Source organism: Dendrobates tinctorius, unplaced genomic scaffold, assembly GCF_039654945.1.
Source record: "Dendrobates tinctorius isolate UK_male_01 unplaced genomic scaffold, ASM3965494v1 ptg000031l, whole genome shotgun sequence".
NCBI classification, from domain to species: Eukaryota; Metazoa; Chordata; class Amphibia; order Anura; family Dendrobatidae; genus Dendrobates; species Dendrobates tinctorius.
Window position 1 is genome coordinate 22371400 of NW_027361699.1, and position 15340 is coordinate 22386739.

Here is a 15340-nt window from a genome sequence, read left to right on the forward strand (position 1 = left end):
GCGGGGCATGACGGAGTCTCATTCGTTAACGGAATTAAGCTTGCAATGTGTGCATCTGTTCTGTAGCTGGCATGGTTGAGGTTTCCCAGGTGGAGTCGAATTTAACCCTAGGCTCCACTCCTGGTGGTGCCCTTCTGGACATTCCTTTAAGGTTCAGCTTTGCAACCATACTGCCCACGTAAAACAAACACTTTGCCTTCATGAACGCTGTTTGGAGGGTTATGACTCGTGGGAATAACGCCGCCCAATCAGTTAACCTGCTAGAGAGATCCTTTGTTGCTCCCAAGCATGACATCACACTCCCTAGGAGGAAGGTAATGCCACTGTGGCGACCGTACTCCTGGGGGCGACACAAGTGCACTGATGCCCAACCACTGCTCGATGAATCTGCTGGTACATTGACCCAGACCACTACATTCCCCTCGCACGCTACACGCCCTGAATCTGACCCTGATGAAACTCAGGTTACCCTTCCCATATACAGTTCCATCTTACACGGTGACAAAGAGGAAGCTGCAGATGAAAGTGCAGGTTCAGCCCACCCGCCATCAGACACACCACCGTACTATCAGGGGCCCTGTGCCAGTGCCGTCGCCAACGAGTGGGCCCCCCCCTGCTTGCTCAGGATCACAGCACTTGCAAGGTTGAAATACTGTGCAGTGAGATGGAAGATGGGGACGACGAGGAGTCCAGACTAGTACAGGGATTCCCTAGCGAGGAGACTTATTTGATTGTTTTCAATGTTGGGACAGCAATTTTTGGGGAGCACTATACTCTGGAGAATGATAGATGGGGCCCACCATACACTGGAACATTCCAAAGGTGGACATCAGACACTGGAGCAGCATTTACAGGGCCCATTATACACTAGAGCATTAGAAATGGGGCCCATTATGTTTGGAGCATTATTTGGGCCCATAAGACAGTGGAGCTTCATCCATGGGGACCAACATATACTGTAGCATTATGTGGAGCTCATCATATACTGTTTCAAACATTATATGGGACCAATGATTCTGTATGGAGAAATAGATGGGCCTCGTCATGAGATGTAAAAAGTGAAGTATTTTTCATTGTACTATACCGCTATTTCTCTGCCGTATCGGAGCATGATGAGTTGTGGTATGTGTTAAAGGGGCGCTCTTTCGCCCAGGGCACATGAAAACCTGGAGCTAGCCCTACCCCCCCACAACTTTAGCCAAATAACCCCCATTTTTCAGTGCGTAAGGCTGGTTTCACATTTGCGTTTTTTAGCGCTGGAAAAAAACGCATACGTGCGCATGCGATTTTTCCCCTATATTTAACATGGGTGCGCATACCTGCGCACTTGTAAGCGCATGTATGCGATTTTCATGCGCTGCGTTTTTTTGGGTTGTGCGATGGTATTTTCCAGACGCTGCATGTTGCATTTTTTGGCCCTTGAAAAAATCGCATGCGCACGTATGCGCACGTTTTGCGCTAAAAATGGCCATTATAGCCTATGGATGCGCATACGTGCGCACTGGCATGCGCAGGTATGCGCTTTTTTAGCGCAGCGTTTTTTGGGTGGTGTCCACTTTTTATCCTAGTTAGAATCTTCTAAAGTCCAAAAAAAAAAGGCTATATAAAGGAGGTGCCTGCCAAAACTCTGCCACTACTACACTAGACAGATTGAAGAGCAGACATTCAACCAAGAACACATTATATCAGCGAAGAATGTGAGTATATTACATTATATGCCTGTCCTTTTAAATTATGTATGTACTAATGATTTTTATTATTTTTACATGCAGTATGTCTTCAGAATCGGAGTATTCCCCATCGCGGCAGGAATTGGCGCAAGCAGACCGTGAGGTGATTATTTTCGTGCATCTGGTAAGTATATCTGCTGCTTCTCCAAATCTCTTACGTTTTTTTCAACTTTCAGACATCGTCATCATCATCTGCGGACGGGAATAGTGAGGGCGAACAGCAGGAGCAGCGAAGCCAAGTCCCGGTGGTGATACGTAATGTAAGTATCAAATGATTTGTAATGTTTTTTTTTTTTTTTTATCTTCTATTTTTACTCTTTTTTTTTTTTCTTTTTTTGTAACTTTTTAGTCAATTTAAATTTGATTATTCTAATGAATGTGTTTTGTCTAGGTTCCACAACGGGATGAAGACGTCTACCTGGATAATGAGCAGCTCATCAGCCTGGTCCAGGAGCGTTCGCCGTTGTGGGACAGCCGTGACCGGCTGTACAAGGACAATGTGGTGACACGGCGGCTATGGAATGAGGTGGCCGCAGCGTTGATGGATGGCTGGGACAGCGCCACAGCATCCGCCAAAAAGGCGTTTAGTGAGTATTTCCCTGCTCTGTATTGTGCCGCAGTGACTGTTGTCCTTGACGGCACTGTTGGGTTTCGTGCTAGGCGTATTCTAGCAGGAAACCCAACAGTGTCATCGTGGTCTACAGTGACTGCTTTGAGTATTGTATTGCTACATTGTGCCGCAGTGACTGTTGTCCTTGACGGCACTGTTGGGTTTCGTGCTAGGCGTATTCTAGCAGGAAACCCAACAGTGTCATCGGGGTCTACAGTGACTGCTTTGAGTATTGTATTGCTACATTGTGCCGCAGTGACTGTTGTCCTTGACGGCACTGTTGGGTTTCGTGCTAGGCGTATTCTAGCAGGAAACCCAACAGTGTCATCGTGGTCTACAGTGACTGCTTTGAGTATTGTATTGCTACATTGTGCCGCAGTGACTGTTGTCCTTGACGGCACTGTTGGGTTTCGTGCTAGGCGTATTCTAGCAGGAAACCCAACAGTGTCATCGGGGTCTACAGTGACTGCTTTGAGTATTGTATTGCTACATTGTGCCGCAGTGACTGTTGTCCTTGACGGCACTGTTGGGTTTCGTGCTAGGCGTATTCTAGCAGGAAACCCAACAGTGTCATCGTGGTCTACAGTGACTGCTTTGAGTATTGTATTGCTACATTGTGCCGCAGTGACTGTTGTCCTTGACGGCACTGTTGGGTTTCGTGCTAGGCGTATTCTAGCAGGAAACCCAACAGTGTCATCGGGGTCTACAGTGACTGCTTTGAGTATTGTATTGCTACATTGTGCCGCAGTGACTGTTGTCCTTGACGGCACTGTTGGGTTTCGTGCTAGGCGTATTCTAGCAGGAAACCCAACAGTGTCATCGGGGTCTACAGTGACTGCTTTGAGTATTGTATTGCTACATTGTGCCGCAGTGACTGTTGTCCTTGACGGCACTGTTGGGTTTCGTGCTAGGCGTATTCTAGCAGGAAACCCAACAGTGTCATCGTGGTCTACAGTGACTGCTTTGAGTATTGTATTGCTAAATTGTGAAGCAGTGACTGTTGTACTTGACGGCACTGTTTTTTTTTATCAACAGTGGACAAAGTCCGAACACGTTGGCGTTCGATCAAGGACCGCTTCAACAGTGATGTTCGTGCTGAGGGCCAGGTTCGCAGTGGATCTGCGTCAAGGACCAGAACTAGATACCGTCACTATCACGCGTTGCAGTTCCTACGACCGGTCCTTGCCACAAGATCGTAAGTATTATACATTTTGGGTTTTTATTTTTATTAATCTGTGTTTTTCTAATCCACAGCTGATGCTTCTTGTAAAGGCATGGTAGTAATGATTTTCCTTTCTTCCACAGCACCTGGAGCAGCACCCTGCAACCTGGCCCTGGAGCGGTCCTTCGTCGGACGTCCTCTGACCCGTCCCAGCCATCCGACAGCCAGGAAGCACCTTGCAGGTCCCACACACACACAGCTGGTGACCAGGAAGCTGGGCCATCAGGTGTTCCCCTGTCCCAGGTCTCTGCCACTGGTTATGCGGGCACTACCCGCCAGCGGCAGAGGGCCTTGGAAAGGAATGTCTTGCCCGAGTTTATGCATTTGAGCGAGACATTTAATTCCAGCCTCAAGTCACTGTCCGACAGAGTTGAAAGCGGTTTTGCACTGATGGAACGTGGTTTTAACCACTTTGAACACCGCTTCAATTCTGTAGAACAGCGCCTTGACCGTCTGGAGGCCGACCTCAACAGACCAGCACACCATTTTTTTAGTAAGATTGAAAAGGGCATGGCGGAACACCTTAGTCCTGATCAACAGCTGAATGTGCTGCAGGCCTGCAACAATGCTTTCTTGCAGGCTATGCAGCATAATCGGTACGGTCAGCAGTCAGTGGTGTCCTTTCCACCTGTGCCACCATTGACTCGCTTCACCTCACTACCGACTTGTGCTGCATACCACTGCACGGACACCTCTCTTCAAAGGCTGGACACCCACCGTTACACCACCACAAGTCTGAGTGCAGCTGGTCACTTCACCGACACCACCATGGCAAGCGCTGCTCCTGTCTGGAGCACCACCGCCAATCCCATGCATGCGTGGAGCTCAGCCACCACTAGGCAAACATGGAACAGCCCTGCCGCTACAACAACATGTAGTAGCCCTGCCACCACCACTCTGCAAACCTGGGCCATCACTGCCGCCACCAGTCCTCCTGCAAGGACGAGCACTGAACAAGAAGAGCAGCATCAGCCACCTCAGCAGCAGCAGCCAACTCAGCAGACGCCACCTCAGCAGCAGCAGCCACCTCAGCAGCAGCCGCCACCTCAGCAGCAGCAGCCACCTCAGCAGCAGCCGCCACCTCAGCAGCAGCAGCAACCACCTCAGCAGCAGCCGCCACCTCAGCAGCAGCAGCAACCACCTCAGCAGCAGCTGCCACCTCAGCAGCAGCCGCCACCTCAGCAGCAGCCGCCACCTCAGCAGCAGCCGCAACCTCTGCAGCAGCAGCCGCCACCTCAGCAGCAGCAGCCATACCAGCAGACGGGGGACCTACATTCCATATTTGCCCCTACTTCAAGGCGAAATCAATCAAGGCGGGCATTGGGCCAAAGTCGGTCCAGGCACACAAGCCTACGGCGACATGCCATTACAACTAATGTAACTGAACAGATTTCCTCTCCTACAAGTGTTCCAAGTTTAATTCCCTTAACTGGACTACCTTCCCCCACAAGTTTTGTTGCCCCTTCCCCTCAAACACCGTCTTCAACTGCAAGTGTTGCATATTCCCTGCACACCCCCAAATTGAAACCATCTGCCCCCAAACGCCGTAAAAAATAATTTTTAAATTTTTTTTTTGTGATAAAAAATAAATTTACATTTGTGGTTCACCATTAATAAGTTTCATTAATGTTGTTTGCGCCGCTCACACACACTGATGGGTAAATACATGTTAAAAACCAACCCAAGGGCTAGTATAGTCATATGTGAAATACCACGGCCTAGTATAGTCATTCCAAGGCCTAGTGTAATAACTCTAGTTTTACCAAATAGAATCTGTTTTCATGAAAAACAAACTGTTGAAACTTGTCTAAAAAATAAGTTTCTTTCTAGTTTCACCAGTTTGTTTTTGGTGAAACAAGATGCTAGTTGTTAAAAATCGAGTTATTACAGTAGGCCTTGGTATGACTATACTAGGCCGTGGTATTTCACATATACTACTAGCCCCAAGGCCTAGTATACTCATATTTGAAATACCACGGCCTAGTATAGTCATTCCAAGGCCTAGTGTAATAACTCTAGTTTTACCAAATAGAATCTGGTTTCATGAAAAACAAACTGTTGAAACTTGTCTAAAAAATAAGTTTCTTTCTAGTTTCACCAGTTTGTTTTTGTTGAAACAAGATGCTAGTTGTTAAAAATCGAGTTATTACAGTAGGCCTTGGTATGACTATACTAGGCCGTGGTATTTCACATATACTACTAGCCCCAAGGCCTAGTATACTCATATTTGAAATACCACGGCCTAGTATAGTCATTCCAAGGCCTAGTGTAATAACTCTAGTTTTACCAAATAGAATCTGGTTTCATGAAAAACAAACTGTTGAAACTTGTCTAAAAAATAAGTTTCTTTCTAGTTTCACCAGTTTGTTTTTGTTGAAACAAGATGCTAGTTGTTAAAAATCGAGTTATTACAGTAGGCCTTGGTATGACTATACTAGGCCGTGGTATTTCACATATACTACTAGCCCCAAGGCCTAGTATACTCATATTTGAAATACCACGGCCTAGTATAGTCATTCCAAGGCCTAGTGTAATAACTCTAGTTTTACCAAATAGAATCTGGTTTCATGAAAAACAAACTGTTGAAACTTGTCTAAAAAATAAGTTTCTTTCTAGTTTCACCAGTTTGTTTTTGTTGAAACAAGATGCTAGTTGTTAAAAATCGAGTTATTACAGTAGGCCTTGGTATGACTATACTAGGCCGTGGTATTTCACATATACTACTAGCCCCAAGGCCTAGTATACTCATATTTGAAATACCACGGCCTAGTATAGTCATTCCAAGGCCTAGTGTAATAACTTTTAATGGAGCAGATTACATTCATCCACTCAATGCTGACTTGTATTCCCCATGGACTTTCATTGGGGTTGGGTTTTGAGTGTTGTGTTTTGAGAAAATCACATACTTTGTTTTAAACTATTTGCACAATTTTATCTTTAAAAAAAATTGTTTCCTGATTCATGGCCTGCAGCTTTGCTCATTCCAATATATTTCACGCAGACTAGCAATGCTGCATTTTAACTCGTATGTGTATTTACCTGCCCAGGTGTGTGAACATAACAAAATTCAGTTATACATGGGAAGTTTTTTAATTAATCGGAGTTTAAAAAATATAGTGCACTCAGTAATGGTATCAAATAAGGATTTTTATTACCATAAACAACAACATTACACCATTTCATCTTGCCAGTGCACCCGTCCTACATCAGAAATAAAGTAGGCCGCAAATTTGTCCCTCATTTGGCCAACTTCAACGGATGACCTGAGAGTGTGCTGAGTGAATTCAGGCAATGGGTTCGGAGCATCATCGTCCAGTTCAAAGGTCGGGTGCTCTTTAGCCATCACAAAGTTATGTAGAACCACACAGGCCTTCACCACCTCATCGACTGTTTCAAGTTTAAGATTAATGGCCGTGCCCAGAATTCGCCATCTGGAAACAAGAATCCCAAAAGCACACTCGACAGTTCTTCTGGCCCTGGTCAGCCTGTAATTAAAAATTTTTTTGGTGTGGTCCAAGTCCCGGCTGGAGTAGGGTTTCAGTAAGTTTCCGCACATTTGAAAAGCCTCATCGCCAACCATTACAAAGGGCAGTGGCGGAGCTTCGGTGTGAGGAAGAGGCCGTGGCATAGGGAAATTAAATTGGTTGCCATACAACCTCCGGCCCATGTCTGAGTTTTTAAAAGCCTGCGAGTCATTACCACGGCCAAATGCTCCAATGTCCACTGCTACAAACATACATCCGGCATCCGCAATTGCAATGAGTACTATTGAAAAGTACTTTTTGTAATTATAGTACTCAGATCCCGTTCTTTGGGGTTTGATGATCCGTATGTGTTTCCCATCAACAGCTCCCAAACAGTTGGGAAAATTGCATACTGTCCAGAATTTGTCAGCAATTTCCATCCACTTTTCAGCGGTGGGCAGGGGCATAAATTCTGGGCAAAGAACATTCCAGAGAGCCCGGCAGGTGTCAGCAACAATTCCAGACAAGGTAGAGATTCCAATACGGTACTGGAAGTGTAGTGAGGATAGGGTTTCTCCAGTCGCCAGGAATCTGTGAACAGACAAAGAAGTAAAATTAATATTTATGTATATTATTTTTAAAAACTATAAAAAAAATATTAGTACATTCACGAAAACTAATTACCCAAGGTTTTGAATACTAAATTTACAAAAAAAAACATCAGACCACACCCCTTTGTTTTTAAAACATACCGTAATGTCACCAGTAGCCGTTCCTCAGGAGGAATCGCACGACGGAGCTGTGTGTCCTGTCTCCGGATGGATTGTTGGACACGAGCAAGCAAATCCATGAAACTTTCGTGGGACATCCGGATATAATCTGTAAATTTCTCCGGGTTTGACTGGAGCTCGCTGTAGAGGGTATGGTATGCCCCACGGCTCTCCCGGAGTTCAACAATCGGATGTATCCACATACGCCGCCGTCTTCGCTGCCTCTCTCTCTTCCTTTGTTCATGGCAAGCAACTGCATACGCCTGAGCCATCGCGATGTCCAAATCCAAGTTGAAGTGAAAACTCTTCCAGCGCAGATCCATGGTCACGAGAAGAATCAAGCAAATGTGAAGAATACTGTAGACAGGGTGTATATATATTAACATACCACACCCACAATGAAGTCCCATTGGTCTTGTGTGTTGTTGAATGGTTGTTTTTTCTTTTTTGTGGGGTTTTTCCAAAATCTGTAAAAAAACGCAAACGCACAAAAAACGCATACAAACGCGCAAAAACGCTGCGTTTTTTTCCTGCATGCGCATTAAAATGCTGGAAAAAAACGCAGCGTTTGTATGCATTTGTATGCGTTTTTTTAATGCGTTTTTTTGCGGGAAAAACGCGCTGCAAAAAAAAGCAAGTGTGAAACTAGCCTAACTTGTATTATGAAGTTAATTAAGGTTGACAAGCTTAAGTAAGAAGAATTGATGCTTTTGGCATTCAAATGGGCACTGTAGGTGTGTTTCCTGTCCTCCTCTCACTGCCGACTTTTATTCCCCATTGACTTACATTGGGTTTCATGTTTTGGGACGACCCCGACTTTTCCCTATAATCGGCCGATCTTGCTCGACCCGACTTTTGGAAAAGTTGGGTTTCACAAAACGAAACTCGACCCTAAAAAAACCAAAAGTCGCTCAACTCTACTCGGTATGTCTCTCAACTAACCCCCTGCTTTACCCCAGTCTTATTTATGACCTTGTTTACTTTGGCTTGATCATATACATTTGATCCACTCTTAATTGTCTGACCAAGATGAACACAGACCACTCCTCTCAGCTTCACACCTGAATGCACTTTGTAGCACATATATTGCATAGCACAAGTCTGCCAAGACTTTAGTCTGCAGTGTGTATCCTAGAAATGTGTATCTTAAAAGTGTGAGATGATATGAATATATGAATTAATCCAGAAGGGAACAGAAGGTAATTGGAAAGAGTCACTGTAAACAATGTTTCTGTTTGTTTCCCCTCTGACCCCTATAATCCTTCACTTTCTGCTAACCCCACTAATCCCTACACCAAGCAAGGAACTGTTCATCTCTTCTTCAATCCTTCCAATCCATCTCGCCTCTTCCTCAGATGTGTTCCTCAACATACAATCCTCTGTCTCCAAACACAGGCAGCCCCCTCATGCCCTCTCCTGCTCCCGCCTGATAACACTCTCTCTGCTCCTCCTCACTGCTGGCGATATCTCACCAAATCCTGGTCCTCCTCACCACATTCCCACAATCATTTCTACCTCCCATCCATGCCCAATCACAACTTCCCGTAACCACTCCAACCTTATACACATTTGCCCGGCCCCAGCTTCCCCAGTTCCACTAACAGGAGCTCTGTGGAACGCTCGCTCTGTCTGCAACAAACTTTCCTTCATCCATGATCTTTTTATTACTAACAAACTTTCCTTCCTCGCCATCACCGAAACCTGGCTCACCCCCTCTGACACAGCCTCTCCTGCTGCCCTCTCGTATGGTGGATTCCACCTTTCCCACACCCCCCGCCCCAGCAGCAAGCATGGTGGAGGAGTTGGTTTTCTCCTGTCAGATAACTGGTCCTTCACCCCAATCCCAGTGCCACCCTCTGTTACCCTCCCTTCCGTTGAGGTGCACATCTACTCCCCCTCCAGCCTCCAACTAGCTGTCATATACCGCCCTCCAGGGCCAGCCACCACCTTCTTTGGCCACTTCACCACCTGGCTACTTCATTTTCTTTCCACTGATATTCCCACTATCATCTTGGGCGACTTCAACATCCCCATTGACACTTCCCTCTCAGCTGCCACTATACTTCTATCTCTCACTTCCTCCTTCGGCCTCACTCAATGATCTTCTGCAGCCACTCACAAAGATGGTCACACACTAGACCTCATCTTCTCCCGCCTCTGCTCCCTATCTAGCTTCTCTAACTCACGTTTTCCTCTCTCTGACCACAACCTACTTACATTCTCTTCCCTCTCCTCCTCAGGTCCACAATCCCCACTTCAAAAACTCGCACACCCTCGCAGAAATCTTCAACACCTCGATCTACACTCATTGTCTGAATCCCTCCTCCCTCTTATAGACATAAGTTCCCTACACAATGCGGATCCTGCTGCTGCTCTATATAACACCACAATAGCTGTAGCTTTGGAATCAGACAGTCCCTCACTACTTTCAAGGACACACTCGCTGCAGCAAAACAAACCTACTTCTCATCTCTCATATCCTCCCTGTCTCACAACCCTAAACAGTTATTCAACACCTTCAATTCTTTCCTCCGTCCCCCAGCACCTCCTCCCTCCCCACTCATCTCAGCTGAAGACGTTGCCTCATTTTTCAAGGAGAAGATTGGTAACATCAGAGACAGTTTTGGTCAACAACCCCTAGTGCCCTTCCTCCTAACTGCCCTGCCCTCCTCCTCCAAAACCTACTTCTCCACCATTACAGAAGATCGACTCTCCACTCTACTCTCAAGATCACATCTCACTACCTGTGCACTTGACCCGATCCTATCCCACTTCATCCCAAACCTCACCACAGTCTTCATCCCAACCCTAACCCACCTCTTCAACCTATCACTAACAACTGGTGTTTTCCCCTCAAGCTTTAAACATGCCTCAATCACACCTATCCTCAAAAAGCCCTCTCTTGACCCATCCTCTGTATCTAGCTATCGCCCTACATCACTTCTCCCCTATGCCTCAAAACTACTGGAACAACACATCCATCTTCAACTGTTCTCCCACCTCTCTTCTTGCTCCCTCCTTGACCCAATACAATCAGGCTTCTGGCCACACCACTCCACTGAAACTGCCCTAACTAAGGTCACCAATGACCTACTAGCCGCCAAGGCCAAGCGACACTACTCTGTCCTCCTCCTCCTGGACCTGTCCTCTGCCTTTGACACAGTGGACCATTCCCTTTTACTACAGACCCTCTCATCTCTTGGTATCACAGATTTGGCCCTATCTTGGATTGCGTCATACCTAGCAGACCGGACATTCAGTGTCTCCCACTCGCACACCACCTCCTCACCGCGTCCCCTATCCATTGGAGTCCTGCAAGGTTCAGTTCTAGGGCCCCTGCTCTTCTCCATTTACACCTTCGGCCTCGGACAGCTCATAGAGTCTCATGGCTTTCAGTATCACATCTATGCTGATGACACACAAATCTACATCTCTGGGACCAGATATCACCTCACTACTAAACAGAATCCCTCAATGTCTGTCTGCTATTTCATCCTTCTTCTCTGCTAGATTTCTAAAACTTAATATGGACAAAACAGAATTACACATCTTTACCCCATCTCACGTGACCCCCCCAACGGATCTAGCCATTAAAGTAAATGGCTGCCCACTCTCTCCAGTCCCACAAGATCACTGCCTCGGGGTTATCCTTGACACTGATCTCTCTTTCAAACCACATATCCAAGCCCTTTCCACTTCCTGCCGACTTCAACTCAAAAATATTTCATGGATCTGTACATTCCTCAACCAAGAATCTGCAAAAACCCTAGTCCATGCCCTCATCATCTCCCGCCTTGACTACTGCAACCTCCTGCTCTGTGGCCTCCCCTCTAACACTCTCACACCCCTCCAATCTATTCTAAACTCTGCTGCCCGACTAATCCACCTGTCCCCCCACTATTCCCCGGCCTCTCCCCTCTGTCAATCCCTGCACTAGTTCCCCACTACCCAAAGACTTCAGTTCAAAACCCTAACCATGACATACAAAACCATCCACAACCTGAGTCCTCCATACATCTGTGACCTCATCTCCCGGTACTTACCTGCACGAAACCTCTGATCGTCACAAGATCTCCTCCTGTACTCCCCTCTTATCTCCTCTTCCCACAATCGCATACAAGATTTCTCCCGCGCATCCTCCCTACTCTGGAACTCTCTACCACAACATATCAGACTCTTGCCTACAATGGAAACCTTCAAAAAGAACCTGAACACTCACCTCTTCTGACAAGTCTACAACCTGCAGTAACCACCGATCCACCAAACCGCTGCACAACCAGCTCTACCCTCACCTACTGTATCCTCACCCATCCCCTGTAGATTGTGATCCCTCGCAGGCAGGATCCACTCTCATCCTGTACCAGTCGTGACTTGTATTGTTTAAGATTACTGTACTTGTATGTATACCCCTCCTCACATGTAAAGCGCCATGGAATAAATGGCGCTATAATAATAAATAGTAATAATAATAACATCCTCCAGCATGACCGGTTTGGCAGTGGTTAAGTAGTGGAGTGAGGAGGCATTTCTTTGCAGGGCCGCAGAGTTGGAGAATGTTCTGCCTGCAACATCCTCCAGCATGACCGGTTTGGAAGTGGCTAAGTAACGGTGTGAGGAGGCATTTCTTTGCAGGGCTGCACAGCCAGAGGTACCCTGACAGCCATTAGGTTTCGGGATGAGATCCTCAGTCCCATTGTGAGACCACGGGCCGTGGGTTCCTTCTGATGCATGACAATGCTGGCCTCATGTGCCTGAAGTGTGTCAGCAGTTCCTGATGATGGCATTAATGCAATGGACAGGCCTACCCATTCCCCAGACCTGAATTCAATCAAGCACATCTGGGATATCATGTCTAATTCCATCCACCAATGCCACATTGCATCACAGACTGTCCAGCAATTGGCTGATGCTTTAATCCAAGTCTGGGAGGAGATCGATCAGGAGAACATCCACTGCCTCATCTGGAGCATGGCCAGGCATTGTAGGGAGGTCATACAGGCATGTGGAGGCCACACACTACTGAGCATCATTTCCTTGTCTTGAGGCATTTCCACTGAAGTTGAATCAGCCTTTAATTTGATTTTCCACTTTGATTTTGAGTATCATTCCAAATCCAGACCTCCATGGGATATTCATTTTGATTTACATTGATCATTTTTATGCTTCAACGCATTCCACTATGTAATGAATAAAGATTTGCAACTGGATGTGGTATTTGCGTGATTCTCCCTGCTGTTATCTCTGACAAATTGGTGGCAGTGATGGGATCTATGTGATCTCTCCAGTGTTGCATCTTACAATCCAACTCCTTGCATCTCGACTGATCAATTCATTGAAAGATCCACAGTGCTTCGGCAAATGCGTGTCCTCTACATTTCTTACCAGGAATAGCTTTGTACATTTTGTAGTTGTGCTAATAATATAGTGTAAGGAGGTAGCGGGGACCCTCATGTACCTTCTCTCTCCTTGATGCTGTCCACCTGTGTCACATGCGGCACCCTTATGTTTCATTAATTTTTTGCTATTTTGTGCACTGTAATGCATTTGTCATGGACTGTAATGTGATAATAATAAATAATATTCTTTATTTTTATATAGCGCTAACATATTCCGCAGCGCTTTACAGTTTTGCACACATTTTCATCACTGTCCCCGGTGGGGCTCACAATCTATATTCCCTATCAGTATGTCTTTGGAGTGTGGAAGGAAACTGGAGTACCCGGAGGAAACCCACGCAAACACGGGGAGAACATACAAACTCCTTGCAGATGTTGTCCTTGGTGGGATTCGAACCCAGGACTCCAGCGCTGCAAGGCTGCAGCGCTAACCACTGAGCCACCGTGCTGACCAATGTGATGTATCATACTTTAGCTTAGGGATAGATTAGTAGATTAGTAAGTAGTGCAGGACCATAGGGGGATTAGAATAGAGGGGGCACAGTAGAGATAGAGCATAAAGGCCTCGCTACACGCTTCAACGTCCCAGCGATCCCACCAACGATCCAACATGAATTGAATGGGATCGTTGGGACATAGTTAGCTGATCGCTGGTGAGCTGTCACATAGGCAGACTCACCAGCGATCAGGACCAGTGAGCACGCTGATATCCAGGGTAAACAGCAGGTAACTTAGCACGGCACTTAATTACCCGCTGTTTACCCTGGATACCCGATCAGGACCAGCGAGCATGCTGGTATCCAGGGTAAACAGCGGGTAACTAAGTGCTGCACGGTGCTTAGTTACACGCTGTTTACCCTGGATTCCCGATCAGGACCAGGACCAGGAGCAGAAGAGGGACAGAGATTGTCCAATAGTGGGTCAGAGATTTACCAAGAGTGAGACAGAGGCTGCAAGGATATTGACAGGGGCTGTAAGGATATAGACCAGGGGTCTCAAACTCGGCAGAGTAAATGGGCTGCACATAAAAAAATTTGAGTTAGCGGGCCGCATTCCTTTCAAACTTAATACACCTCGTACACACACGGCTCTGCTCCGTACACTTCGTACACACACGGCTCCGCTCCACACACCTCATACACACACATGGCTCTGCTCTGCACACCTCATACACACACGGCTCTGCTACGTACACCTCGTACACACACGGCTCCGCTCTGTACACCTCGTACACACGCGGCTCCGCTATGTACACCTCGTACACACACGGCTCCGCTCCGTACACTTCGTACACACACGGCTCCGCTCCACACACCTCATACACACACATGGCTCTGCTCTGCACACCTCATACACACACGGCTCTGCTACGTACACCTCGTACACACACGGCTCCGCTCTGTACACCTCGTACACACACGGCTCCGCTCCGTACAATTCGTACACACACGGCTCTGCTCCGTACACCTCGTACACACACGGCTCTGCTCCGTACACCTCATACACACACGGCTCTGCTACGTACACCTCGTACACACACGGCTCCGCTCTGTACACCTCGTACACACGCGGCTCCGCTATGTACACCTCGTACACACACGGCTCCGCTCCGTACACCTCGTACACACATGGCTCCGCTCCGTACACCTCGTACACACGCGGCTCCGCTCCGTACACTTCGTACACACACAGCTCTGCTCCGTACACCTCATACACACACGGCTCCGCTCCGTACACACATGCTCCATCCACCCTGTAAACCCCTCCTGACCCCACACATAAACTTACCTTCATCCAGCACCATGACAACCAGCACAGACAGCAGCATCCTGCTTACACTGAGGCCCCTGATCATGTGACCCCTGACTCCTCCTCCTGTGACCTCATCCTAGGTCCTGTACACACAGAACAGCTATCGCGTGCTCCTGACTGCGCGCCTTCCACCTGCCTCAGGAAGTGAGACATGTGGTGCACCGCGGGCCGCAGATGCCTGGCTCAGGGGCCACATGCAGCCCGCGGGCCGCGTGTTTGAGACCTCTGATATAGACAGAGGCTGCAAGGATATAGACAGAATTGACAGGAAGAACCAAGTCTGCCTGGAAGGCAGGTAAAAGATAAGATGTCGCTGTGTTTAACTTGTGCTGCCTG

The 15340-nt window shown here is 47.1% G+C and overlaps 2 protein-coding genes across 2 annotated transcripts in view; one reads left to right on the forward strand and one right to left on the reverse strand.

The window, feature by feature from the left end:
* The window catches only part of PGM5 (phosphoglucomutase 5), a 386192-nt gene that overhangs the window by 24581 nt on the left and 346271 nt on the right, over window positions 1-15340 (reverse strand). The window lies entirely within an intron of this gene.
* LOC141086296 (uncharacterized) lies at window positions 3270-5261 on the forward strand. Its single transcript, XM_073572251.1, has 2 exons — window positions 3270-3535; window positions 3646-5261. Exon 2 carries the CDS (start codon window positions 3881-3883, stop codon window positions 5117-5119), a length of 1239 nt encoding a protein of 412 aa, XP_073428352.1. The 5' UTR covers window positions 3270-3535; window positions 3646-3880; the 3' UTR covers window positions 5120-5261.